Source organism: Dunckerocampus dactyliophorus, chromosome 19, assembly GCF_027744805.1.
Source record: "Dunckerocampus dactyliophorus isolate RoL2022-P2 chromosome 19, RoL_Ddac_1.1, whole genome shotgun sequence".
Classification (NCBI taxonomy): domain Eukaryota; kingdom Metazoa; phylum Chordata; class Actinopteri; order Syngnathiformes; family Syngnathidae; genus Dunckerocampus; species Dunckerocampus dactyliophorus.
Genome location: NC_072837.1, coordinates 15,043,937 through 15,071,387, shown reverse-complemented (window position 1 = coordinate 15,071,387; position 27,451 = coordinate 15,043,937). Strand labels below are relative to the sequence as shown.

Below are 27,451 nucleotides of genomic sequence, written 5' to 3'. Positions count from 1 at the left end.
ACTTAACACATGACAGCGTAATGACATCCAACAGAAGAGCTCCAGCATAAAATGCTGCCTTTAAAAAGATAATCACGTATTATTGTGAATATGTAGATAAGTTTCATGATGTGGAGGAAGTCAAGCAGCACCTACCGGCACACAATACTTGAGAGAACTTTGTTGATGTAAAACCAACAGAGACACGTAGAAGCTTTCCTTGTGGTGACACAAGGAAGTGGACGCCACATTGACGCCAGCGACAAGTCAGAGAAGACATAAGAGGCAACATGCTTCCAAACAGCTGGAATGAAATCATGATTGTGCTGCTTTATTTTACAGGTAAGAACACAGACACACAGACACGCACAGGACGTGTTCAGAATTTAAGTGAAATAAGTACTCCTAATCATTAGTAATAATGATGGCAAACTCAATTCTTTTTACCGACTCTGGTTCTTATGAGTCATTCACTAAAGTATTTTGGGTACTTCAGTCCGGTGCGTAGAAACTTGCACATGGGTAGCATATTTGACAGCCGAGCTGTAGATGCTCGGCAAGCACCTGTGAATCATAGAAACTCCTAGAAACTGAGTCTTCATCGGGTACCCTTGAGGCAGTGAAACTTGAGTCTTTGTCGAGTATTCGTGAGTCAGTGAAATTTTGGTCTTCATCAATCAGTGATTCAGTGGAATGTGAGTCTTGGTTAAGTACCCGTGAGGCAGTGAAATTCGAGTCTCGTATCTGTGAAACTCAAGTCTTCGTGGAGTACCCATGAGTCAGTGAAACTTGAATCTTTGTCTGGTATCCCCGAATCAGTGGACTTTGAGTCTTCATGAAAGGAAGCCTGCACTTTTTTTGGAATTTTGTCCATCATCCCCAATCCTGATGTAACTTTAACTCTTTGTACAAATACAAAGAGTTAAAGTTACATGTTTGCTGTTAGCGCTTAGTCGGAATGGTAGTTCATTGTTGTTGTGTGGTAACTTGCCTGTAACTTGTGTGTTTTGGGTTGCATTGTGAGTACTTTCCGTCTGGTGACCGTCTGTCCGTTTGCACTGTGTTGCCCAGCTAGTTGTTGGCTATTGCTTGGAAATGTAAGCCTTTTTTGAGAAGCTGAAGTGGCTCTGAATATGCCATCTACTGTACGGCTACACAGACAGACTCTAGTAGGACTGTAACTAGAGTGTGAGGAGTGACCACATAGCGCAGGTGTGTCCAAAGTCCACCCTCGGGGCTATTTGCCCAAGGGGTGTCGCAGGACAGGAGCAAGCACCCCCTGTCTTGCGCTCTTATTTTGGCGGACTGTGCTTCCTGCTGGGAGGAAGCGGCAGCCGCAGCTGCGGACAATTATTAGTGGCTGTTAAAGGCCAGCGCCGTGGGTTCATTGCTATTATTGTCATTGTTCCTCGTCTCCTCACCGGTGCTGTCACCTAAAGTGTGTACTTACCTGTCGGTACTTTTGTGTTATTTTCCAGAGCTTTTTCCCATTGTCGCCTTTTGTTTGTACCTGTTCGTGCACCATTAAAGATCTTTTGTTTGCACGCCACGCCTCATCTCTGCATACTGGGGGTCAAGCTTCCGACAGCTCAGCCGCACACCGTAACAAGGGGCGCGTGTCAAATTCTAAAAAGATAATTTAACAATAAAATGAAATAAAATTAAAAAAAAAACATAAGCAAAAATAGAAAAAATTAGCAGCAATTTTATAAGAATAAAGTCAAAATATCAAGAAAAAAAAGTTTTAATCTCACAACACAAGTCGACACAAAGTCGCAATTTTACGACAATAACGTCATAGTATTACGTGGAAAAATAATGTAATTTTCGGAGCATAAAGTTGAAATATGACACATATTTTTTTAAGTTGTAGTAATATAATAGACTAAAGAGATGATCATCGACCCAAGAACAAGGGAAAAGGAGCCGCATAGACCCCTGTTTATTGATGAGACTGAGGTGGAGAGGGTGAAAACCTTCAAGTTCCTTGGCACACACATCAGCGAGGACCTCACCTGGTCTCACAACACCCAACAAATTATGAAGAAGTCTCAAAGGAGACTGTACTTCCTGAGAAGACTGAGGAAATTTGGCATGTCCACCACAATCCTGAGTTGCTTCTACAGATGCACTATGGAAAGTGTCCTTACCGCCTCCATCACTGTTTGGTACGGTAACTGTACAACACGTGATAGGAAGGCACTCCAGCGGGTGATCGAGACCTCACAGAACATTGTTGGGGCAGCCCTCCCCTCACTGCAAGACATTTATAAATCTAGAGTCCTACGAAGAACACACAACCTCATCAAGGACAGCACACATCCACAACACTCATTATTCACACTCCTACCGTCAGGCAGACGCTACAGGAGTTTGAAGTCCAGGACCACAAGGCTGGCAAACAGCTTTTACCCACAGGCCATCAGGCTTCTCAACGAAGCACTCACACACGCCGCACGCAACACACGCACACACTCATAGCACTTTATTTATTTATTTATTTGTATTATTTACTTGTATTAATGTCTCTTCTGTTGTTGTTGCTTAATTTATTGGTATATATGTTTATGTGTTTATGTTTCTTATGTTCTTATTCTTTCTTGTGTTTTCTTTCTTTTCTTGGGAGAATGAACAGAATAAGATTTTCATTGCATGGTATAACTGCTGTTTTACCATGCACATGACAATAAAACTCTCTTGAATCTTGAATCTCTTGAATCTTGAATATGAGAAACAAACAGTAACAGTAAATAAAGTTGTCATTTTTGGAAAAATAGGTTGGGGGGAAAGTTATGATGTTATGACAATAAGGTCAAAATATTATGGGAATAAAATCATAACTACAAGAAGAAAATTTACAAAAACAAATTTGGAATAGTTGGAAAATGTTTTAAAAAACAACCTTGGTAAAAAAAAAATGGTAAAAAAAAAAACAGCTTTTATTTTTATGTCAATAGATTCAAACCCAGATCTTCCCAATCTCCTCACTGTGCAGCCAACATGCTAACCACTCGGCCACCGCGCGGCCAGAAAATGTGCAAAGATCATTGAAGAAGAAAGTTGAAATATTTGGAAAATACAAAAAAACAACAGGAAAAATGGTGAAAAAAGGCCAAAGTTCATACTAATCATATCTTTTTTCATTTATATCACAAAGCAGAGATGCAGTTTTTTCTTTCTGAAACATATCTTTAGCATATTGGTTTACAACATATGTGGCTCTCTCTGAATAAGTGGGGACACCCCTAAGATAACACCAACTCTTAAAAAAACAAAAAAAAACAATCACCAGGTCTTTCTGTGGCGTTGTTTTCGTGTGTTTTGACTGTCTAAGAAGCATCATCTAGTGTTTTATATTTCTGCATCGTGTCTACCACAGCAGCAAGAGGCGACCCACAGGTCGTCATGGTCAAGGATGGAGACGATGCGACGTTGCCGTGTGAGCACTTGTTGGACAGCCAGGTGTCTTGTGGACTGACGTGGTTGTTTTCCAACGATTCAAACACGTATGAGCTGATCACCAGTGGACGGATCGGCTCAGGGTTCACATCTCGGGCACGCAGGCTGAGTCTGACAGCTAATTGTTCTCTGGTCATCAAGGGTGTGGCAGCTCAGGATGCTGGTCCATACTTTTGTCGAATGTACCAAGGAGGAAGAGAAAAAGACAGTGTGATATATCTGTATGTGGTTACCTGTGAGTATTCCTCATCATGTTTCCTATTCTTCTTCTTCTTACTGATGAAGTCATCTGCATGCTCCCCAGTGACGGTGAAGAGCATCAGTGAGGACGGAAGGATGGCCAGCTGCATCGTGCATTCTCCCGGTCGTTGTCAGCATCAAGTCATGTGGCTTTTAGCTGGAACACGAGTGAATTCACAGCACTCACACGTCAAAACCTCACGTCCTTCCAAATGCAACACCACTGCTTCTTTTACATCATCTTACTCCATTTACTCCACAAAGGAGTTGCTACAGTGCCAAGTGGAATATTCCTCCACCAAGCTGGTGCTTGACCTCCCGTCCACAGGTAGGAGGGCACCCCTCAAGGTAACGTGAGCGCCTGTGTCTTCGTAATGGCTGCTTTCAACAGGAGACAGGCAGCAGGAGCGTTCCCTTCCGAAAACAGACAACACAAACACGGAAAGCACCGGAGAACCTCCTCAACACAACTCTGACAAAGGTTGGTTTGTCATTGTTTCATGTGAAGCTCTGACCTCCGCCAGGTTCGTATATGTTCTCCTGCTCCTGCCCTTTTCTAGGCAAGTGGTGGCTGTTTGTGGTGGTCGCCGTGGCTTTGTTGGCACTTTTAGTGTCACTATTTGTTGTGGCGATGCTGATCAGGCGCAGGAGAAACAAAGGTTGGAGCATCTGCATCTCACACACATTAGACCAGGGGTGTCCAGGGGTGGCCCTTGGCACTTTCCACAGATACAATCAAACAAAACCAAGTTAGGACACCCCTGCATGAGACAAACATGGCTACCTGAGGCTAACTCTCTTGTTTGTTGTCTTTTTAGTGAGCAAGACAGACACCGGCTTGGTGAGTATTCAAAAGAAACAGACAACATGCAAAGGTGGCCCTGTTTCACTGACCCCATGTCTTTTGTCGCTTGCTTCAACTCACGTTTTCTTTTGATGAAACACAAAATGCACTCATGACTCGCTGCTTTTCTTGTCACTGCTAACGGGAAACTTTGTCATGATTGCAAACCCCTGAATCATCATCGCTCAGACACTTTTATTGTCTGTGTAGGCCAGGGGTGTCCTAACTTCTTCCAATGGGGGCCACATTGTGACAAATGAAAGGATGTTCATTTGCCGCATTGATGTTTTGTGAAGCAACACATGCAGCTATGCGAAAAAGTTTATATTTTCAAAAACAGCTTTGCAATGTAGGTGAAAAAGCTCTTATTTCTGTCAGCTTTGTTCTATTTTCCCCATTTTTGCTGTTTAAAAAAAAAAATCCAATTATTTAAAATTTCTTCTTTTTTTTTTTTTTTTTTTTTTTTTTTACCCCTGTCCTGTCCAGCCTTTAAAGCAGATAGAATTGTATACCTAAATGCCGTCAAGTGCTCAACAGATTTACTCTGCCAGAGAGAAGTGTGATATACACTTCCCCTGTCATACAAAATTTATTCGACCTTGATGCTTGTTATAAAGCAAATTTGGAGCGGGGGGGGGGGGGGGGGGGGGGGGGGGGAGGGGACAAAAACAAAATAAAGAGAGACAAGAGACAAGGACAACAGCAGCAACAACAAAACAATTGTGACAGAACAACAGAAACATACAGAACGACATCAGCAAATAATTGTCCGTGACAACTATAAAGACGAACAAGGATAAAGGACAAATCAATATCAACAACCACAATGACAAAGCTGTCAATGAAAATCAGACATAATAGCAGTCATGAAATGATGAACTATGACAGTGATCACAATGACAATACTGCATTGAAACAGTCGCACACAATAGCAGTCATGAAATGATGAATTATGATAGTGATCACCATGATAATACCGCATTGAAACAGTCACACATAACTGTAGTAATGAAATGATTATCCATGATAGTGAATAGAATCAAAGTTACTGTAATGCACATCATTGTAAAAAAAAAAATATACATATACACATATATATACATACATACACATACATACATATATATATACATATATACATATATATATATACACATATATACCGCACATACACACATACATATATATAGTCATACTGCTGATATCACCGTCGCTGTAATAAAACCAACAACATAATAACACCCTGGTTGACTCAGTGAGTAATGTGGGGAAGTACGTATGTACTGTGAGTGTGCATATGTACAGGTATCTCTGTATGTGAGGAAGACTTCATATATATGTAAAGGTGCAGGAATGTGTGGGCGTGTGATTGTCACTGAGAGTGCATGAAAGGAAAGGGGCCGCCTTCTACCTCCCAGAGAGCCCCGCCCCAAATAGCAAGGCCGGGCCCCGGCCGCCAGAAGGCCACCAGGCCCATAGGGGCAGGCAGCACAAAGATCAGTGCCCCAAGAGCCAGCCCAGAGAGCCCCCCCCCCGGGAAGACCAGTAAGGGGCCGAAGAGAGGTAATCCCAGCCAAGGACAGGGCGCCAGCGGGCCGGAGGACTGCCAACCCCTGAGACCAGCGAGAGATCACACCCCACAAAGGCAGACGGGTACCGGGGGCCACAAACCGGCAGGCCCAGAGACGCCTCCACAGCCGGAAAGAAGCCCGCCCGCGCCGGAAGCGCCAATTCCCGCCCACCGCCACCCCCACCCCCAGGGAGCGGAGCCCGGCCCGCCCCGGGCCAACCCCCGCCCGACCCCCGACACAGGGCCGCCCCGCCAAGGGATGCAGGAGGCACACCCTCCACCCACCCGGCGGAGGCACGGGCGGCAGAGATGTATCGCCCAGCACCTGACCCCACGGATCAAACCCCTGTATGCCCCCCCCCCCCAAAAAAAAAAAAAAATAGCTCAAATAAATAAATAAATAAAAGTACACACACGCACGCACATACACACTCCTACGCACCCACACACACGCACATAAACACTCCTACGCACAAACACACCCCTATGCGCACGCTCATACACACTCTTACTTTCTCAAGCGCGCACACACACACACACACACACACACACACACACACACACACACACACACACACACACACACAGTGGTCGACTGCCCGACACCCGGAAGCCCCACCCTATCCCCCGTTGGTAACCCAAGGAGCAGCGGAGCCGGGGACCCCGGGGTCCCAGACATACGATCCAGAACCCAGGGGCGGAGAGCGCAGACCGCCGGGGAGCAGGAAGACACCCGGCCACACCCCCCCAGCGGTAGGACGCCGCCAGCGAGGCAGACAGGGGAGTCAGCGAGGAGGAGAGCGGGAAACCGAGCAGGCAGGCGGGAAAACGGGCGAGCAGCCAGGCGAACCACCACACAGCGCCAACCGACACCCGCGGGCCAGCAAACCCCGAAGAGAGAGCGGGAGCACCACACCCCAAGCCGCAGGGAGGCCAAGCACCAGAGCCGAGAAGGCGAGACCAGCAGCCGACCAGCCGACGGCCCCCACAAGCCACCAGAAGCCAGACCAGCCACATGCCGCCAGAGCCGACAGCGCACCACCCGCGCACCGGAGCCCCACCCCCGACAAGCCCACAGACAGACCGGGGGAGGCGAGGACACAGACAGCGGCCCGGCAGCGCACAAAGCGCAACGGCGACAGACGCCCAAGCGCCCGGCAGAGCACGACCCCCCCCAGCGAGCCCGGCCCCAGGGCACCCGCCCCCCCCACCCCCACCCCGCCACCCAGGCCCACAGTACCCGCAAGCATGACCAAGCCCCAACCCACCAGCTGGCCCGGCGCCCCAGCAGCCGCCACAGCGCAGCAACCACCGGCCGCCGCGACAGCACACGGGCCACCCGAAGCACCAGCACCGCCCCCCGGAGACCGCCGAACCCGCCCCAAGAGCGCAGAGGCGCCCGCGGCACGTGTCAGTCCAGGGGGGGCACCGCAAGCCGCCCCCCCCCGGCGCAAGCCCCGGCATCAACTGGCCCCAGAGGGCCACCCCAGGGAAGGGCAGGCGAACCAGACAAGGGCACCCCACAGGCCAGGCCGCCCCGGGCGAGCCACCGCGACGGCCAGGCCCCCGGCCACACCGCCGACCCTGGCGGGCAGACGCCGAGGTGCACGAGGCACCCCAATCCAGCCCGCCCCACCCGTGTATGTGATAAGGTGTGATAGTGTCTATGATGCAATTAAAAAAATAAATAAATAAATAAAATAAAATAAAAGAGGATGGTATATCTGTGTGCATGTATATGGAGTGTATGTGGATGATAGCTAATGATGCAATTAAAATCGGGGGACAGCTGCCGCTCGGAGGGCCCCTCACCTGGCCAGCCCCCCCAAACCCTAAGTGTCTACTCTGCGATTAAAATTGGGGGGCAACAGGTCAGTGGCACAGCAGGAGCAAAGGAGCCCCGCAAGGCAGCTCCCCTCCCCAATCACGCCCGACCGTAGGCCACCCCCCAATGTCCTATATATATGTGAGGTGGTGCAGTGGCACAGGAAGGACGGGGGCCCCACACCCCAACGCCGCCCAAACCGAGCAGGGGGGGGACCAAGGACACATGACCGACCGGCCGCCCACCACAGCCCAGGCTTGGGCGTGCCACAGCCCGCAGGACACACCACAGGCCCTACCCGGCCCGCCAGGATGCCCAGTCCGGCCCACCCAACCCCCCAGAGGCGATACCCCCAGCGCCCCCCAACACCGGAGCCCCACCGGAGGTAGCGTTCACAGCGCCACCCCCAAACCGCCAAATACCACGGACAAGCCACACGTCCCCAAGGCAGATCCGACCGTCACCAGGACAGCGGGAGCCGCGCCCACGCGCCCCCCGCATACCACCACGGCCGGCAAGGGAGCAACACCACGACGACCACAAGAGCACCGGACCCCACATAGAGCGGAGCACGGCCGCACCCACGAAGCACGCAGGCCAGAGGCGCCAGGGAGGGACAGAGAAGCAAGCACCGCACGACCGGGCCCGCGAGAGGAGCGGCCCCCCGCCCGGCGCCCAAGCAGATGCCCCCGCCCGCCCCGCCCCCCGCCACGCCGCAGACCGGCCACCGCCCCACCCCCCGCCCATCCACCAACACGCCAAGGGGGAAACCCCGGAGGGAGGGAGACAACCGCCGGCCCGGAAGCAAGGACCAGCCTGACACCAGCAGGCAGCAGGGACCGCCCGCCAGCCCCCCGCCAGCCCGACCCCCAAGCCCCCGGCCAAAGCCACCCCCCGACCGCCCCACCCCGGAGCAAGCATCCCCCCGCCGATCCCGGGAAGCACCACGCAGATGGACACCACGCCGCCCGCCCCCACGCGCAACCCGCCCACGGCCACCACACGCCCCACCCACCGAGCCACAGCGGCCCCGTCCCTGAGGGGAGAAAGCAAGGGATCCCCCCCACCCCAGCACCACGCACCCCCCACCCCGAGCCCAAACCGCACATCCGCGACCCCCACCTCCGCGCCCCCCGTCACCCGGGGGACAGCCACAGGCGCCGGAGGATAACAGGCAGCTCCCACCTATCACACATACACCACACACATAAATCAGTGAAATAAAATAAAATAAAATAAAAAAATAAAAATAAATAAAAATAAATAAATAAAAAGGGGCAACCCAAACCACCCTCCCACCCAGGGGAGATGGCTCCGCGGGGGCAGCTGGGCTCAGGCACCCGCGCCCCCACCAGGGGGAGAGGCCGGCCCCCACACCCCACACCGGACGGCCCCACGCGCCAGCCGAGCAGGAGGGCCCAGGGCAGTCCCCGCCCCACCCCCAGAGGCAAAGGAGGCGAGGGAGAGCCAGCGCCACCAGCCGCACACGGGCCCCCCCAGCAGCAGTAGGCGCCCGGCACCCGCAGGATGCAGCACCCCATCCACCCACCACCCCGGAGGCCAACCAACGCCGCCCCCTGGGCGACCCCCCCGACCCCGCCCCCGCCCCATCACCCGACCCGGACCCCTCCCCACCCCCACCCACCAGCCCCCCCAGGCAGGCAGCCCAGCAAAGAAGACCCGGGACACCAAGCCCGCCACCGCCCGCCCTCGAGGTACCAGGCCCACCCAGCGACCAGGACCACACCCCACGCCAGACGAACGAGACCCCCAGGGGCAGAGACAGATGCCCTCACCCCCCTGAGAGTCAGGTCAGGGAATTAATTATTGGTGCCCATATAGACTGAAATTCTAACATTTGTTCTTTAGATTCAGCAGACATTCTCTCCATAGCTATATGATCTAACAAAAGATTTTTGTAAAGAGCTATGTTCAGTTTCTTCCTTGATTTCCAATTGATGAGAATGGTTTTCTTGGCGATGCTTAATGCAGTGATGAGAAGCTGTGTTTGATTTGTTTCTACATCAATTGTGGAGAGATCGCCCAGCAGGCATAGTAAAGGAGAGGTAGGAATGGAGAACCCAAGTGCCAAAGATAGGTCCTCACACACTTCGTGCCAAAAATTTTTAATGGGAGCACAGGTCCACATGGAGTGTAAGTAGTCATCTATTCTATGGTATGAGCAGTGTGTACAGATGTTAGAGTCAGTTAAGCCCATTCTAAACATTCTATGTCCTGTGTAGTGTACTCTATGAAGGATTTTAAACTGAATCAGCTGTAGGTTGGGATTATTGATTAACCGGGAAGCATTAAGACATATTTGCTTCCAAAATTCAGGGTCACAGCTTGTAGATAAATCTGAGCTCCATTTGGAGATTGGTACTCCAATTGTGTTGTCATTTTTTGAAAGTAGAATATATAATTTAGATAATGTTTTAGGGGCAGATATTTTTAAAAATTGGTCAATAGTGGTATTGCTTTCCCATGATATGGTCCTGAAACTTGCTTTAATTATGGATTTAATTTGTATGTATTCAAGAAATTTGTTATGATTTATTCCATACTGTGTAACAAGGTCGTTAAATGAGATAAAGTTGTTTCCTATAATTATATTTTTCATACAACTTATTCCTTTTTCGTGCCATGTTGGGAAATTTAATGGTTTCTTTTTAAGCAAGATGTCAGGATTATTCCAGACGGGAGTGTATTGGCAAGGAGTGAGCGAGAATTTTGTTATTTTTAAAAATTCCCACCAAGCTGTCAGAGTGTTGCTTATATTTATACTTTTAAAACAATTATTTTTTCGGAGGATTTGGCTAATGAAGGGCAGGTTACAAATTGGGATTTCGTGGCTAAGTGATTGTTCTATGTCTAGCCATAAATAATCCAATGGGTTAGGGTTGATCCATTTTAAGATATACTGTAACCTGTTTGCAAGGAAGTAGTTGGAGAAGTTTGGGAGTTCTAAGCCCCCATATTCTTTAGATTTTTGTAATGTTTTGAGACTTATTCGTGCTGGCTTATTTTTCCAAAGAAATTTATTTATATATGAGTCTAATGACTTGAACCAAATTATAGATGGTTTAGTGGGGATCATGGAAAATAGATAATTAACCTTTGGTAAAATCATCATTTTCACGGTGGATACTCTGCCTGTAAGTGAGATGGGCAAGGTTCTCCAACGTGCAAGATCATCCTCTATTGACTTCAATAGTGGAGTATAATTCAAGCGGATCAGGTCTGACAGGTTGGAGGAAATGTTAATACCCAAATACTTAATGTTCCCTGAACACAGTGGTATAGAGGGGGTGCTCTGGAAACCAAAGTTAATGGGCAGTACTGTGGATTTAGACCAGTTAATGGAGTAATCTGAGAAGGTGCTATAATTGTTAATGAGTGAGATAGATTCGTGAAGTGAAGAATGTGAATTATCCAGGAAGAGTAATACATCATCAGCATAAAGGCTTATCTTATGATGAACATTTGTGGTGTGGATCCCTTTAATATTTATATGTTGTCGAATTGCAGCTGCAAGAGGTTCGATAAAGATAGCAAATAGTGAGGGAGAGAGTGGACACCCTTGCCTAGTACCTCTTTGTAAAGTAAATTCTGGAGAGATGTGATTGTTGGTCCGAACAGAGGCCTTCGGGGTGTTGTATAGTATTTTAATCCATGTTCTGAATGAGTCTCCAAAGCCAAATTTATGTAGTGTTGCAAAGAGAAATTTCCAGTTTACTCTGTCAAATGCTTTTTCAGCATCCAATGAGACAATTGTGGTTTCTAAATTATGGATGATAGAGTAATCAATCAGATTGATTAGACGGCGTACATTGCTAGTTGAGTTTCTCCCCTTAATAAATCCTGATTGATCAGGGTGTATTATATGAGGGGTAACTTTTTCCAGCCTTATAGCTAACGCTTTGCTTATTATTTTAAGATCTGCATTAATCAGTGAAATTGGACGATAACTGGAAGGTAGTGTTGGGTCCTTATCCGGTTTCAGCAGGAGACTGATTGTAGCTGAGTTCATGGTTGGAGGCAAGCATGAACTGTCTTTAATTTCCAGAACCATTCTAAGAAATATTGGAGATAGTAATGGCCAGAATGTTTTATAAAACTCGGCAGGGAAACCGTCAGGTCCTGGTGCTTTATTATTCGGCAACCGGTGTAGAGCGTTATGGAGTTCTATGAATGAAATGGGTACATCTAAGTTGGTCACCTGTTCGTCATTTAATTTTGGTAATTCTATGTTGTTGAGAAATGTTTTGATATCTGGGAGAGATGGTTTAATCTGAGGTGTATATAGATTTTTATAAAAGCTCCTAAAGACAGAATTAATTTCTTCCGGGAGGTGAGTGATGTGACCTCCTGAGTTTCTAATGGAGGAGATAGAGCTTTTTTCTTTATTGACTTTTAGCTGGTTAGCTAAGTATTTTCCGTGTTTATTGCCATGCTCAAACTTTTCGAAACGTAGCCTCTGCAGTTGGAACTGAATTTTCTTGTCAGTAATTTCTTTTAAGTCTAGTTTCAGTTTCCTTAGGTTACTTAGGATATGCTCATCCTTTGAGTCAGCATGAGCGGTTTCGAGGAGTTGGATTTTTTTCTCCAACTCTGATTCTAGTAATCTCTCTTTCTTTTTCTTATATGATGAATATGAAATGGTTTTTCCGCGCATTACTGCTTTTGCTGCCTCCCACAGAATACTAGCCGAAACACCGGGTTGGTCATTGAAGTCTAAAAACATTGTCCACTCTCTTTCAAAGTATTTTAGGAAGTCTGAGTCTTTTAGTAATGATGTATTTAATCTCCAGCATCTAGTAGGAGTGCTCATTGTTTGGTTAGTGAGAAAAAGAGAGACTGGGGCGTGGTCACTAATGGTGATAGGGTGTATGTGAATGTTTGAGATGTCTGATATGACGGAGTTGCTTGTCAAAAAGTAGTCAATACGAGAGTAGGTGTGGTGCACTGGTGAGAAATAGGTATATTCCCTGTGAGTAGGGTGATAAGAGCGCCAAGCATCACAAAAACCAAAATCATTCATGTATTTCTTCAGTATCGATGTTGATTGAGACTCACGATTTAAAATTTCTTCTTTAAAAAAATTTTGTGATTTTTTTTTTCTTGTAATATTATGACTTTATTTCATAAAATGAAAGCCTTATTTTCCAAAAATGGCAACATTATTTTATCTTGTTTGGTCCTCATAATGACTGTACTACTAAAAGGACATTATTTTTCCACATAATATTACAAATTTATTCTCGTAAAAGTGAAACTTTTTTTCACATTAAAACAAAACTTTTTTCTCGCAATATTTTGACTCTTTTCACCGAAAATTACAGCTTTTTTTTTCCATTTATGTTGGTTTTTCTAAACACAACAAGTATACAAAATTTCTTCTAAATTATGGTTTTACTCCCATAATATTTTGACTTTATTCTTGTATCATTAGAACTTTTTCCACAGCCTAGTTTCCAAAAAGTTACAATGTTACTCATTGTTCTGTTTGTTTCTCATAATACTAAAACTTTTTAAAAAATGACTTGCTTTTTCTTTAATATTTCAAGTTAATGCCACTAAAATGACGTTATTTTTCCTATAATGTTACAACTTTATTCTCATGAAATGACGTCATTTTCTCGTTCTTCTCTTAATATTTTGATGTTAGTCTTGTACACTGGTGTACGACAGATTTTTCAGTTTTTGCTGCTGTTATTTTACTTGTCTTGTTAAATTAAGGGTGTCAAATGATTAAAAATTGTAATCAAATGAATCAATTTTTTCAAATGAATTAATCTTGATTACTCACCATTTGCAACTATGTGTGAAATATGCCTCTTTTACTGTATTTTGTGAAAAAAACAAACGACAAGACACAATTTTACATATTTGTTTGTACTGTATTAACAGAAATGAACTGAAAATTAAAACAAGCGATAAAATAGCACACGTCGGGAAATCGGTTTGCCTCACGCTAGTGTCTTTAATAGTAGCGGAATATTTTATTCACACTTGAACCATGTTATTGTGAGCCATGAGGCGTTGCGTTCAGAGACCCCACATCATTTTTTAAGTTGGATTTACTGTTTTGAGTATTTTCAGGGATCGCCGAGCATACTTAAGTGCAGCAAATACTATTTCCGCTGTAGTGAGTCATAAGAAAATATTTTTTCTTTGTCTTTGTTTATTTAGACCACACGTACACACATAATAAAGATGTTGTTGTGATTTTCGGAGTGTCGGTGAATGCACCTCGCTGTTGTCTAGTGACATCGAGGAAGTGCGTTCCCAGTACGGGCTGACTAGAGACGTGTTTGTGAGTTGGAGGTACATATACAGCATGGTGTTGGAATTGCACTGCTGTTGATGTGTTCAGGTCAGAATAAAGTTCTAAAATAGCGTCTAACCCCCCACTCTGTGTGGGGACGCTATTTGTGCCCCCGTCTGCCGTCATGACAGAGAAGGGTGGCTTGACATGGTGCGCATGGGTTAATTGCGGTAAAGGTTTTAATGTAATTAATTCAATAAATTAGTTACCGTCGCTAACGTGATATTTTTGAAAGCCCTAGTTAAATTATATTTTTAGAATGTGGTGAAGGCCAATAAAAAAACATCCGCAAGCCAAAAATGGCCCCCGGGCCGCACTTGGGACATCCCTGGTGTAGACGCTCAGTCATCCAGGTCATGGTATCTGCAAAGGCTGATTTGAGGCAAGCGGATTGTTTTGCTTGTTTAAAATATTTCACCTTTAATCCAGAGGGCATTATGTCCATTTATGTCCCCTGGGGATGGTCACAATTCAGTCCTCCATATCCAAAATTTGGACATCATTGTCCTCAAAGGCATGTTACTTCTTTTTGAGATGAAAATGATTTGCTGACTCTGTATAAGGGCTGTTTGGTCTCTCCAATGTAGAGATCATTGCATAAACATAATTGCTAAGTGCTTTTTGGAATTTTATTGACCTATACGTTGGAGAGACCAGGCAACCCTTATACAAACGCTTTGCACAACATAGAAAATTAGTTCTTTTGCATGTCAAAAAGAAGGGACATTCTTTGGGGACAATAATGTCCAAACTGTGGATAGGGATCACTGCTGTTGTGAAAGAGGTATAAAGGAAGCCATCCTTAAACAGAGGAGAGGACTTCCGCCATCACCTATTATCTGCTTCCAGCAGTGTCTTGACATCGCTTCCCCCAAAGACTGTCTCATTCCACTGGAAGCGTGGCCACCAGACAGGTGAACTGACCGACTGACTGACTGTCGTTCACCAGCAACAACAACCCTATTCAGGGGACATAGTCCTGTTGCCTGTATTCAGCCTTTGTGGACTCCTTTTTATTGATTTTCTTAAACTTATCATACATCGAGGCCTCTTCCTCGTCTGCTCTTTGAAAACGTCTTATTAAGTCAACATTAAGGTAATGTGCTTTTTTCCAGAGGCCTGCGGGGACGTATCAGAACGGGGTGAGTCTTTGGGTCTTGTGGCAAGAGTATTGGCTAGGCGGTTGCGAATAGACCAAACCTGTCTGAAGAGGTGAATGCTCCATGTTGTCTTCACCATGCAGGCCAACGCTGACGTGTCCTACGCCTCCATCAGCTACGTCCAGAAGAACCGTACAGCCACAGTAAGGGGCCCTTTTTACGCAAGGAAACGCATAAAAACTGTGTTGCTTTTGCGACATGACTGGTTAAAGCTGTGCTCTCGGCAGGTTAGCAACACCGAGGGTGAAACTGAGGGTGACGCTGTGACCTACGTCACTGTGAAAACATCTTTCACCATGGATGGACCCTCAGAGGACTCCAGCGTTGTCTACGCTAGTGTTGTATGTCCTCAGTGATCGTGTTATTGTGAATATGTTTCTGTTTTTCATCATTTTTTTTTATCACTTTTGCACCCATTTATTAAACTATTTGCCTCACGATCCTTTCTTTCTTTTTTCTACTAATTTTAATAATCTCCAAGGAGGCCCTGACATACAAGCATTTCTCTCATGTCCAGAATTATTTACATTCTGCAATAGCAAACATCTTTTTTATACAATAATGGAGCTGCCTTTTGTGCAACCAACTTGAAACATTTAAGAGTCAGAGTGTTGTCAATGAGGGCAGAGATCAGCTGTCCTTCCGTCTTCGATGTCACGATCTGCAGTGACACCACTCTGTTGCTGCAGGTGAGCAACTTATTGGTTTCTGTTTGTTTTGGGTTTGGTTTCTCATGTTTTTCTCATTTTAGACCCTGGGCTACCTTTATGGGTGGAGCTACCGGACGAGCCACAGGTGCTCCTTATCAGAGCTGCCTCTTTATGTATATTCACACCTGTGGCAGCAGGAAGGCGTCGTTTGATTGACTTTCATGGACTCACGCCACAAGCCATCGTCATCCTCCCAGATCCATTCCTGCTGGCCAGCCTCATCCTTTATTTACACGGTAGATATGCTGTCTTAAATTATTGCCTTCCTGCAAGTTTGATAGCTTCTCCCAGTTAGCCCTCCCGATTGGAGTTTTGTAGTCTTTATTTTCGGTTCGCTTTCATCGTGGTGCTATTTTGTTACTGTTTGCCCTGCACCATAGATTTTTATTGTTACCCCTTTTTTTCTTCTTGGCCGCTGTGGTGAACAAATTATTAAAGGACTTCTTTTCTGACACCACCCTGCTTGTTTGCCTTTTCGGGTCCAACCAAGTTCACGGCGTGACATTCGGGAGAACCTCGTCGGGGTCACCACGTTGTCTTCGATGATAGAACAGTCTACTTTCTGCTTCAATCCACTTTTTGGAGACCTCCAGCAGAGAAGGACCGAAATCAGTCCAGTCTTAGTTCTTATCCTGTTGGGTTTTGTCATGTGATCCTCCAATGTTTCTGTCATTCCAGGTTGTTGAATGAGTTCCTGTTGTCGGTTGATATTGGTATCAGTAATGAAGTACTGGGCTATTGAATGTTGGTAGGAAAGCCAATATTGAGCATCTCTGATCAATGTAATGTGTTATTCAATAAATGTCTGTGTTATGCATTACTGATTTATGTATTACTCTGACTAATTGCCTAGTGTTTACAATAATTACACCGAGTCAAGCAGCACCTATCGGCACACAATCACTCGAGAACTTTGAAGAAGCAAAACCAAAAGAGAAGCTTTCCTTGTGGTGACACTAGGAAGTGGACGCCCCGCATTGCCGTGAGAAACAAACGAGAGAAGACGTAAGAGCGACTGAACAAGGCAAAATGCTTCCAAGCAGCTGGAATGACCTCATCAGCTTTATTTTACAGGTAAGAACACACACACGGGCCTCGTTTCCCAAACTGTCTCCATAATTTGGAAGCATGCAACAGTCCAAAAGGTGTTGTTATGATGAAGAATTGAGATAACATACAGCGGGGGTTATAAGTACAGTATATTGACCCCTTTACAAACATATGAACGGTCCAATACTTTAATGGTAGCTTTACTTTCACAGAGACAGTCTGTCTTTGTCACCCACCTGTGAACTTTCACCTGTGAATTCAGTGAAACCTGAATTTTCATCAACCTGTGAGTCATTGAAATTTGAAGCAAATCCAGTCTTTATCGCATACCCACGTGTCAGTGAAACGCGAGTCTTTGACGAGTACCCGTGAGTCAATGAAACTCACCTATTTGTCCATCACCCTTAATTAAATGAAACTCGAGTCTTTCTCGAGACCCTTCAGTCAGTGAAACTCGATTCTTCATCAACCTGTGAGTCAGTGAAACTCCAGTCTTTGTTGAGTACCAGTGAGTGAAAACTGAGTCTTTGATCGAGCACGTGTGAGTCGGTGTAACTCCAGTCTTCATCATGTCCCCGTCAGTAGTGAAACCCAAGTCTTTGTTAAGCACCCGTGAGTCAGTGAAACTAGAGTCTTCATCACCCTGTGAATCAATGACATTTGAGTCTTCAACAACCTGAGAGTCTGTGAAACTCAAATCGTTGTCAAGTACCTGTGAGTAAGTGAATCTTGACTCTTCATCAACTTCTGAGTCAGTGAAACTCAAGTCTCCATCAACCCGTGAGTCGTTGAAACTCAAAGATTGGTCTTCCTGTGAGTCAGCAAAACTTAAGTCTCCATCAAGTACCCGTGAGTCAGTGAAACGTGGGCTTGGTGAGAAAGAGAGCGCTATTGGCGTAATCACTGATCAATGAAAATGATCACCCGAGCCGATCACCCTAGCTCTGGTGGTCCATGCAAGATTTCACCCCGTGGGATAAGGATGATTGTGGGAAAGGTGAGGGGGCAGCCCACAGTGACCAAGGGGGAGCTGGTTTACAATGTCAAGGGAGTTGGGAGCACAGTCAGCAAGAAAAGCATTGGTGGAGGAGCTGGGGGTGTCACCTCTGGGGGGTTGCATGGACCGGACTGGGCGTCCAGGCTTGCCCGAGCCTCTGCTGTGGCGAGTGGTCTGTCGGTCATGTGTCCTTGGTCCCCCCCTGCTCGGTTTAGGCGGTGTTGGGGTGTGGGCTTGTGGTGCCCTTGTCCTTCCTGTTCCGCTGCACCACCTCACATACATATAGGACTTTGGGGGGTGGTCTACGGTCGGGAGTGGAGTTGCCTTGCGGAGGCTCCGTTGCCCCTGCCATGCCACTCACCTGTCGCCCCTCAATTTTCATCACACAGTAGACACTTAGGGTTTGGGGGGCTGAGCAGGTGAGGGGCTGACCGTGCTGCAGCTGTCCCCCAATTTGAATTGCATCGTTAGCTATCATCCACATACATACACACAGATCCACCCCTCAGGAACACAGAGACCAGCTCTTCATTTTTTAAATTGCATAATAGACACAATCACACCTTATCACATACACGGGTGGAGCGCGCTGGATTGGGGTACCTCCTGTCTGTTCCGCGGCGCCTGTCCGCCGGGGTCGGGGATGTGGCCGTGGACCTGTCTGCTGGCCGTCGCTGTGCAGTGGCTCGCCCGAGGTGGCCTGGCTTGTGGGGTGCTTTTGTCTGGTTCGCCACAGCTACCGGACCACCGCTACCAAGCCTGCTGCTAGCCATCGTCCGCTCAGGACGGTTGTCCCCAATATTACCAGCATGTAAGCTTTCCCACAAGGGAAAGGCTCTTGGGGGGCTGATCATTGTGCTGCCTGCCCCTGTGGGCCTGGTGGTGAGTATTACGTTGTTATGATTCATTTTGAAGAGTGGGCAAGCCAGGGGTGTCCAAAGTGCGGCCTGGAGTCCATTTGTAGCCCGCTGTTTGTTTCTTCTACTCCACAGTGGAGTTGTTACAGTGCAAGGTGGAATATTCCTCCACCAAGTGGATGTTTGACGTCCTGTCCACAGGTAGGAAGGCACCCCTCAAAGTAACATGAGCGCCTGTACAGTGTCTTGCAACAGTGGATGGCTTTTTTTGACAAGAACAAGAAGAAAAAAAAGCTCCTTTCTTGTCTAAACAAAAACACATTTTCACAAACTGCTGTCAAAAAATGTAAAAGTATAAAGTGTTTAAAGGGGGCTGCACGGTGGTCTAGTGGTTAGCATGTTGGCCAACACAGTAACAGCCTGGAGATCGGGAAGACAAGGGTTTGATTCTCCCTTGGGCATCTCTGTGTGGATTTTGCATGTTCTCCCCGTGTGTGTGGGGGTTTTCTCCGGGTACCCCGGCTTCCTCCCACATTCCCAAAAACATGCATGTTAGGTTAATTGTTGACTCTAAATTGTCCATAGGTATGAATGTGAGTGTGAATGGTTGTTTGTCTGTATGTGCCCTGTGATTGGCTGGTGACCAGTCCAGGGTGTACCCCGCCTGTCACCCAAAGTCAGTTCGGATAGGCTCCAGCATGCCCCCGTGACCCTAATGAGGATGAAGCGGGATATAGAAAATGGATGGATGGAAGTGTTTAAAGGGGTCACTGACATGATTTATCAACTTTGCTTAAATATTGTTTGTGATTATCGTCTACGTCAGGGGTAGGGAACCAATGGCTCGGGAGCCAGATGTGGCTCTTTTGAAGACTGCATCTGGCTCTCAAACATGTCCTAACACGATAAAAATTTGGTTGTCCACAGTGTCCAAGTTATCCTCTCAGTTTGTTTTCTTTCCCAAAAGACGAAGGTTTAAAATTACAATGAACAAAGCAAGTACAGAGAACAAGAGGCAAATGGGCCACCGCATGAAGACAGACGACACAAAACCGGAAAGCACGTACCACTTCATCGTTTCTTGGGAAGTTGTGACCTCCTCCACGTTCATCAATGTTCTACTGCTCCTGTCCTCTCCGAGGCGAGCAGTGGATGTTTGTGGTGGTCAACGCGGCTTTGCTGGCACTTTTATTGTCACTTCTAGTTGTTGTTGAGGTGCTGATCAGCTGCAGGAGAAACAAACGGGACATCTACTGCTCCGACACATTCTATAGATGCAATTCAACAAAACGTTAGGACAACCCTGCATGAGACAAACATCGCTGGCTGAGGCCAACTCTCGTTTGTTGTCTTTTTAGTGAGTTAGACGAACACCAGCTTGGTGAGTATTATGTTGTTATGATTCATTCTGAAGAGTGGGTAAGCCAGGGGTGTCCAAAGTGCGGCCTGGGGTTCATTTGTAGCCTGCGGTTTGTTTTTTGTTGGTCAGCAGAGCACTTTAAAATATAATTTAAAAAGAAAACAAAATCAGCAGTAGGTTTACAAGAATAAAGCCAAGATTTTAGAGAAAAAAGTTGGAAACTAACGTGAAAAAGTCATAATTTTAACAGGATAATGGCATAATATTGTGAGGGGAAAATAATGTCATTTTAGTTGGTAGCATAAAGTGGATGAATTAAAAAAGTTATATATTATGCAAACTAAAAAGTAACAACTTTTGGAACATTTGGCTGCGGAAAACGTTATTGTTGTGTTGGTGGTGTAGAAATAAGCAAGTCTGGTAACTCTTAATAAACTTTAATCACGAGCTCTGTCAGGGTTGCATCGTACAGCTACACATAGCATTGCAATGCTGCTGCACACCGTCTCCCCACCGTCTTCCTCTACCTGTTGCTCTCATTAGCCGTGTAACTGTTATGCCAAGATGCCGAGACGAATATTCGTCTAACAAAAAGGTTTATTTCACGAAAGGTGTCCAAAAGATGGAAAAAAAATACAAAACAAGGCAAAAAGTACAAAGAAAATACACCCGGACCTAGTCAGGGTACAACACGTAACAAAAATAGGAATAGTAGGAATAACTGAGGTAGCAAAGGTGCACTCTAGGGACCAGAAAGAAGCTACACGTATGAGCTGGTTGCTAGTAGGGGCAAAAGACCGGGTAACAATCTGGCACCGGCTGTGTGTCTGAATGCTGCTTAAGAAGACCAAGGATAATTGGCTGGTGTGTCAAATTAGGCTCAAGGGTGTGCTGCAACATATCACCAGCAGAGGGCAGCAGAGCAGCACACGGAACATGACAGTAACAGTGCCCTCCTGGTCAAGCGTGCAGCAGTATAATTATGAAATTACTTCATGGCATAGCATCATGTATCTGTAGACACAACAATAATGTTACGACAATCAAGTCAAAATATTATGGGGAAAAAAAAAACAGCAGCAGAAACAGCTGTAATTTTACAAGAAAGTCAAAACATTAAAGAGAAAAGGTTTTTTCTTGAGAAGAAGTCTCCGGAAACGTCTGAGAAGCCAACGTGAAAGCAACTCAAGTGTGTTTTTCTAGAGGATGACCTCTCACCCTGCAGGATGGTATCAAGGGCTCGTGTGAAGAAGTGAGCGCATGTTGTCTTCACCATGCCGGCTGACGCGTCACGTCTGTATCGGCTACATCAGCAAGAAGCATACGAGCGCAGTAAGTCAACCTTTTGACGCATAAAAACTGTCCGCATCTGCCTGTTTATCCAGTGAAAGCTGTGCTCTCAGGTCAGCAGCACCAACGATGGAATACCTCAATCCTTTCTACAGGTGTAATTATTCACATTCTGCAATAGAAAACATCTTTTACACAAGAGCTGCTTTTTGGAACCCACTAGAAACATTTCCTAGAGTTGTCAATGAGGGCGGAGGTCAGCTTTCGTCACATGTTCTTGTCCTGTTATTCTAGATTGTTGAATATCGTTAACAAGTTCTTGCCTCTGTTGATATCGTAAGTACTGGACAATCAGACATTGGTTAGTGAAAGCCACTATCCTGTGTTATTTAGTGCCTGTTTACATTACTGATGTGATTTAACCCTAAATATACTTAATGTGGAGGCACATTTGTACTTTGTTTAGTGAAAATCAGCTGCTGGCTGCAAAAATAAGAACTTTTTAGAGAATTTTATTAGACCAGCTTCCAGAATGAATGATTAGTACATAGCAGACTCAGGCCTTTGAATCCTTTCCAACATCATCCCTCTCAGACACGACAGTTTAATGAATTTCCACAAGAATGCTTTATATTTGTATTTTACTTCATTTAGCCATTTTTATGCTTCTTGATTTAGGCAACGAAATGCCGATGGCTTCATTAAAATATTAATAGGTCAACCACTAAACCACTAAACCTGATTTTTAATTCCAACTGCAATGTAGAGAGAGATGACGAAAACATTTCAGAAGAAACACTCAACAAACCGTTTCATGCACTTTCAAACCTGGTAGAGTGGTACATATTCAACAGGAAGTGGGAATAAATGGAAACCAGATTAAACTCTTTAGGGACATGTTACATTTGTGTACACATGTGACTACTGTTGGTGTTACATCACTGCCAAACACAGCCGTGATGGCGGTGGGGGCGGGGGTGGGTTACATCAGTACCCACGCAATCGCGATGACGGCGAGGGCCAAAGGCATGCCTAAGGGACAAGGCAGGCCAGATGCGGCACTCATAACATTCACCAGGTCTTCCACGGGGTTGCAGTTGTCCTTGTTGCAGCACAACACCAGCTCGCCTGAAGCAGCAGTGCCTGTGGTCTTATTACAATCGGCCGTGGGAGTGCAGTCTCTCTTCACGCCCACGGCCACTGGAGTGCCTGACAAGGACAAGAATGTCAGTGATGATTGTGTTTCAACATGGCAGGATGCACTTAGAGAATGAAGAGTTGCATACGCCATGTTAGCAAAGACCAGAGATGCGCTTGAAACTCCGGTTTACATTTTGACTTTTGAAATGAACAATATTTCAGTCACTGTCAACAAAGTTACATTCCAACAATTTCAATAGTTTTACTGTCTGCTGCCTCTTCGACAGGTCGCCACTGCAAATGACAATCTGTTCCCAATTGCCTTAACTGGATAAATAAATGTTAAATACACATCTTTTCCACAAACATGGTCATGGATGGGAAATGGAACAACGAGTCTGAAGTTGCTTACCGCTCCACTTCAGACTGGCGGAGCAAAAGCCGTTCGAACATTGTTCGCTAGTCGGACACGTCAGGCAGATGAGGTCACCCTGGACTAAAAAGACATCAAATGATTACTTTATACAAAAATCATTGTACTTAACAGCAGACGTGATGCGTGGCACCACGTACAATAAACCACAATTGCGAAATAAAAAGTGGTAATAAAAGTGGTATATTCAATTTTATGTAGCACCACACTTGTCCACCAGAGGGGGTTATTTAAGTTATTGTTATATGAAGTACATTTATTATACTTGTTATTCGATTAAATTAAATAATAAGAAAATAATGTAATACAGAGGGTCGTACATTGTTGTTTATGAATAAAATTATGTAATAACACAATGAGTCGTGCATTATTTATTCCTTTGCAATTAAAACACATTTCTCCCTCATGGCCAAAAAGAATTAAAACAATGCAAAACAAAACTTTAAAAAACTAAAAAGTTACACGAACCAAAGGATTAAAAACTTTAAAAAGGCCTTATTTTAGTCAGCGAGTACTGGCACACGCCTTTGCCACCTTTTTCTTACCTATGACCAAGCACAATCCGGCCAGGACCAGAAACTGGAAACCAACTCTTTTCTTGGCTAAAAGGACATTGATGGCACATGTTACATTACAATCTTATTGGATGACGTCACAACGATGAAATAAAGGCACTTTGCTTCTGTTTGTTTTCCGTGTTAAGTATTTGTTTAAAATACAGCAAATACAGTATAATATTTTAGCACATTTGTATATATACTTATATACATATAATATATACATATACATATACATACATATAAGTCAAAAGATCAGAATAAAGTCATAATATTTTGATAAACTAAAAATGAAGTTGATTTGTATTTTTTGTAAACCAGGTTTCAACATGAGCTAAAAAAGTGGCCGCATCCTTTGATGATTCAGTATAAATAGTTTGTAAAGCACTTTAGTCAAGATTATTTCACAGCACAACAGGAAACGAAATTGATTCCAGAAACACTGAAAATGCAACAAAGACGAGATGTACTTACTAACAGCTATACACGCGCCAAACCTCCACAAAACGCTCCGACAACACAATACTCGCAGGCTTCCTTCAGAGTCGTGTGGAAAAAGATTTCTTGTACTTACTGACGCTCCAAAACATTCCCAGGAGCAGCAGGATGAAACGAACCAGCATCATGGTGTCAAAAGGGTGTTGATCGGCGTCAAGTCCCGGACTCAAGTAGTGCTCTTCTTCCAGTGTGATCCACGTGAAGGCTGGACTGAAAACAAGCGGTCTTCCGCTCTTCTTCGGGGTATTTAACACCCTGGCGCCAGTCTCGTGACTTCAAGGTAGTGATGGAGGGCCGACACGTTGTGGTGATGAACGTCACTTACGTTTGCTGTTTATATAACATGTTTATATGCTTGTGTTTGAAGGCCTTGTGTTTTTTGTGAGCTCCATACGCAAATGCTCACAACGTGTCACCAATTCATTTGCTTGCTCTTTGTTTCAAAACGTTTACTTTGAGGTTCAGGTTGCTATGGCGACGCTCGTAACTCACATTGTGACGTGATCAAAGCATGTGCTGTTGTCTAAACATGTTTATCTTATAACATTAGGTAGAACACAGTACTTTGTCTTTATTTTTTTAAACAAGCTATCTAAACTTTTTTGAAGTCCTGTTATTTTACGAATAAAACGAGTTCAATAGTGCAAACACGTGGTGCATACTTCAAAGTAACTTTCTAAAAAGGTATTCCAAATGAAAAAAAAAACACGAGCATATGAAAAGAAATGCAAATAATCATGAGAAATCTCGATGAGAAACAGCTCTCAGTATGAAGGAGAGCCCGGGGGCCATTTGCAGCCTGCAGAACACTCAGAATCAGAATCAGCTTTATGAATTCTGCTTACATAAACAAGGAATTTGACTCTGGTTGCATTAGATCTCAATGTGAATGCTACACAAACACTTCAAATACGTAAATAAATACTTAAAAAGTGAGATGAAATCTAAGATGTGCAAAAGGTGCCGCACGGTGGCCGAGTGGTTAGCATGTTGGCCACACAGTCAGGAGATTGGGAAGACCTGAGTTTGAATCTCCGCTTGGGCATCTCTGTGTGGAGTTTGCATGTTCTCCCCGTGTGTGAATGATAATACAGTAATGTGGAAGTTGCGGGGTGCGAGGCGTTATCGGAAGTGCACATTAAGTGCTTCAGGCACACCTTGCAATCCCATCTACCTTGGTGATCCCAGCATCAGCGTCAGTGAATGACGTGTGGCTGTTTTTTCCATGCAAGTTGAACAGCTGTCGCTGTCTTTATTGTCCAAGCAGAAGCTGTCGTAATTCGACATTTCATCAGCGTTACTTAAGATCGGTCAGATCAAGGCCACATAAATGTTCGGGCTTGTCTGCACCCTTAATCACCAAGCGATTCTATTCTATTCTATTCTTAATCACCAAGCGATTCTATTTACACTAAGTCCCCTACTAACAAACATCCGACGTGCGAACACTCGCCGATACGAACACAAGCCGACTGGGCTATTTTTTTCATGATTTTTTTCGAAAATTGCCGTATTTTGTCATTTAAATTTTTTCGAAATACAAAGGCGCTATTTTTGTATTGCGCGCCATTCCGCCGCTATGACTGGTGGGTATGCAGCATCCCTCTGGCGCGATCTTTCTCAGCTCGTCGCTGATAACATCTCGGAGCACGCTGTTTGTGCCCCATTCAATTCTTTACAGAGACGTTTGTTATCCGTTATCATGGCTGATAAATCGAGTGCAAGTGCTGGTAGTAGTGGCTGGAAACGTCAAGCAATTTCTATGGAAACGAAGGTGGACATCATCAGGAAGTTGGACGGTGGCGAGAAAATGGCTAATGTAGTGCGTGCTTATGGAGTGAATCGCTCAACCATAGGAACAATTTACAAAGGCAAGGTTCGAATTATGGAACATGTGAAGACTTCTGTACCAACGGCATCCACGATCATTACAAAGAGGAGTCTAATGATGACGACGATTTGTCCTTTTTTTCAATATCTCCGCCTCCAACACTACCAACGACGTATGCTCGACCACTCCTCTTCAAAGGTAAATAACATTTATCATTACATATTATTATATCATTTTTAGGATTGTTTTTTTCATTAATTATCTTCTTTTAATATTACTACTGCATCCAAACTCATATTTACATACATACGCATATACTGTATATGTATACACGTACATGTAGTACCTATATCATTGGTAATATTACCTTTTCCCCTACTTAAGAACAATTCAACATAAGAACGATCGTCTGGAACCAATTGTGTTTGTAAGTTGGGGACCTAGTGTACACTCGTTATATTTGGCTGGGCACCAACTTTAAAAGCTCAGGCGATCACTGGTTTTGCTTCATAACGCGCCTCATACGCAGATGAGCTCCGTATTGACAGGTTGCTATATTTAGCGAGAAGGGGTGCACATTAAAAGTGAAAGTCAGGAAGCGTTTCTGCTTGAAGTATCGGCCATCGGCATCTCCGATTGTACGTAAGTAGCACCGTGCACTTCCGGTTTGATGCCCGTCTAAAAGCCGCACAACATCTCCATAATGCAGCCCTACAGACCCAAGAGGGCAGAGTTTGGACACACTGCTCCGTCGCCTGGCAAAGACTCGCCTTCCTGGCGAAACCGAGACGGTCTGGCTCGCTGAACACTCATGGGTGTCCAAAGTGTGGCGCAGGGGCCATCTGTGGAACGTGGACCATCACAGAAATAAAATAAAGAGAGCCCAGCATGAACCCAAAAGTGCAAAATAGAGCAAATGTAACTAGAAAAAGCTAAAATGACGATACTAATAACTAGGGGTGTAATGGTCGATTTATATTCCTGTGATTGAACTACATCGATCTGTGTTTAGCAAGTTTTTATTCCGGACGGCATTCATCCATCTAACATTGTTTAAAAGGTAATCAGTCGATTGAAACGATACTAGGAAATAAAGCCTTGGATTTTAGCAGGGCAGGCTTTATATGGATGTGTGTTTTTTAGCACTTTTAATGATAAAGACTCAATAAAGACGTTCAGTCTGTGTCTGTGGTGTCATTGTCTTCCGGGTATGTGGTGGTCATGGGAGTTGTAGTCGACCAATGAAATACAGTCGAATTGCGTCTTCTTCTTTTGGTGAATTGATTCACTTCATTCAGTATTCATATTTAACTCATCTGTCTT

General features: G+C 45.1%; 2 protein-coding genes across 4 annotated transcripts; one reads left to right on the top strand and one right to left on the bottom strand.

The window, feature by feature from the left end:
• The first annotated feature begins 22 nt into the window (after window positions 1-22).
• LOC129172622 (uncharacterized) lies at window positions 23-16,901 on the top strand. Of its 3 annotated transcripts, XM_054762572.1 has the most exons (10): window positions 23-321; window positions 3,359-3,673; window positions 3,743-4,006; window positions 4,070-4,159; window positions 4,239-4,337; window positions 4,497-4,519; window positions 15,361-15,387; window positions 15,489-15,548; window positions 15,633-15,746; window positions 16,007-16,901. In XM_054762572.1, exons 1-10 carry the CDS (start codon window positions 270-272, stop codon window positions 16,073-16,075), a joined length of 1,113 nt encoding a protein of 370 aa, XP_054618547.1. In that variant the 5' UTR covers window positions 23-269; the 3' UTR covers window positions 16,076-16,901. The 3 variants fall into 3 exon arrangements, with proteins under 3 accessions (XP_054618547.1, XP_054618546.1, XP_054618545.1); XM_054762571.1 differs by lacking the exon at window positions 16,007-16,901 and having other exon boundaries at window positions 4,070-4,519; window positions 15,633-15,696; XM_054762570.1 differs by lacking the exons at window positions 15,361-15,387; window positions 15,489-15,548; window positions 15,633-15,746; window positions 16,007-16,901 and having other exon boundaries at window positions 4,070-4,760.
• A 5,263-nt stretch (window positions 16,902-22,164) lies between these two features.
• LOC129172414 (lymphocyte antigen 6D-like) lies at window positions 22,165-24,639 on the bottom strand. The gene is made up of 4 exons (XM_054762104.1): window positions 24,374-24,639; window positions 23,788-23,844; window positions 23,222-23,305; window positions 22,165-22,878 (listed from the first exon to the last, which is right to left on the bottom strand). Exons 1-4 carry the CDS (start codon window positions 24,423-24,425, stop codon window positions 22,652-22,654), a joined length of 420 nt encoding a protein of 139 aa, XP_054618079.1. The 5' UTR covers window positions 24,426-24,639; the 3' UTR covers window positions 22,165-22,651.
• Window positions 24,640-27,451: the final 2,812 nt, after the last annotated feature.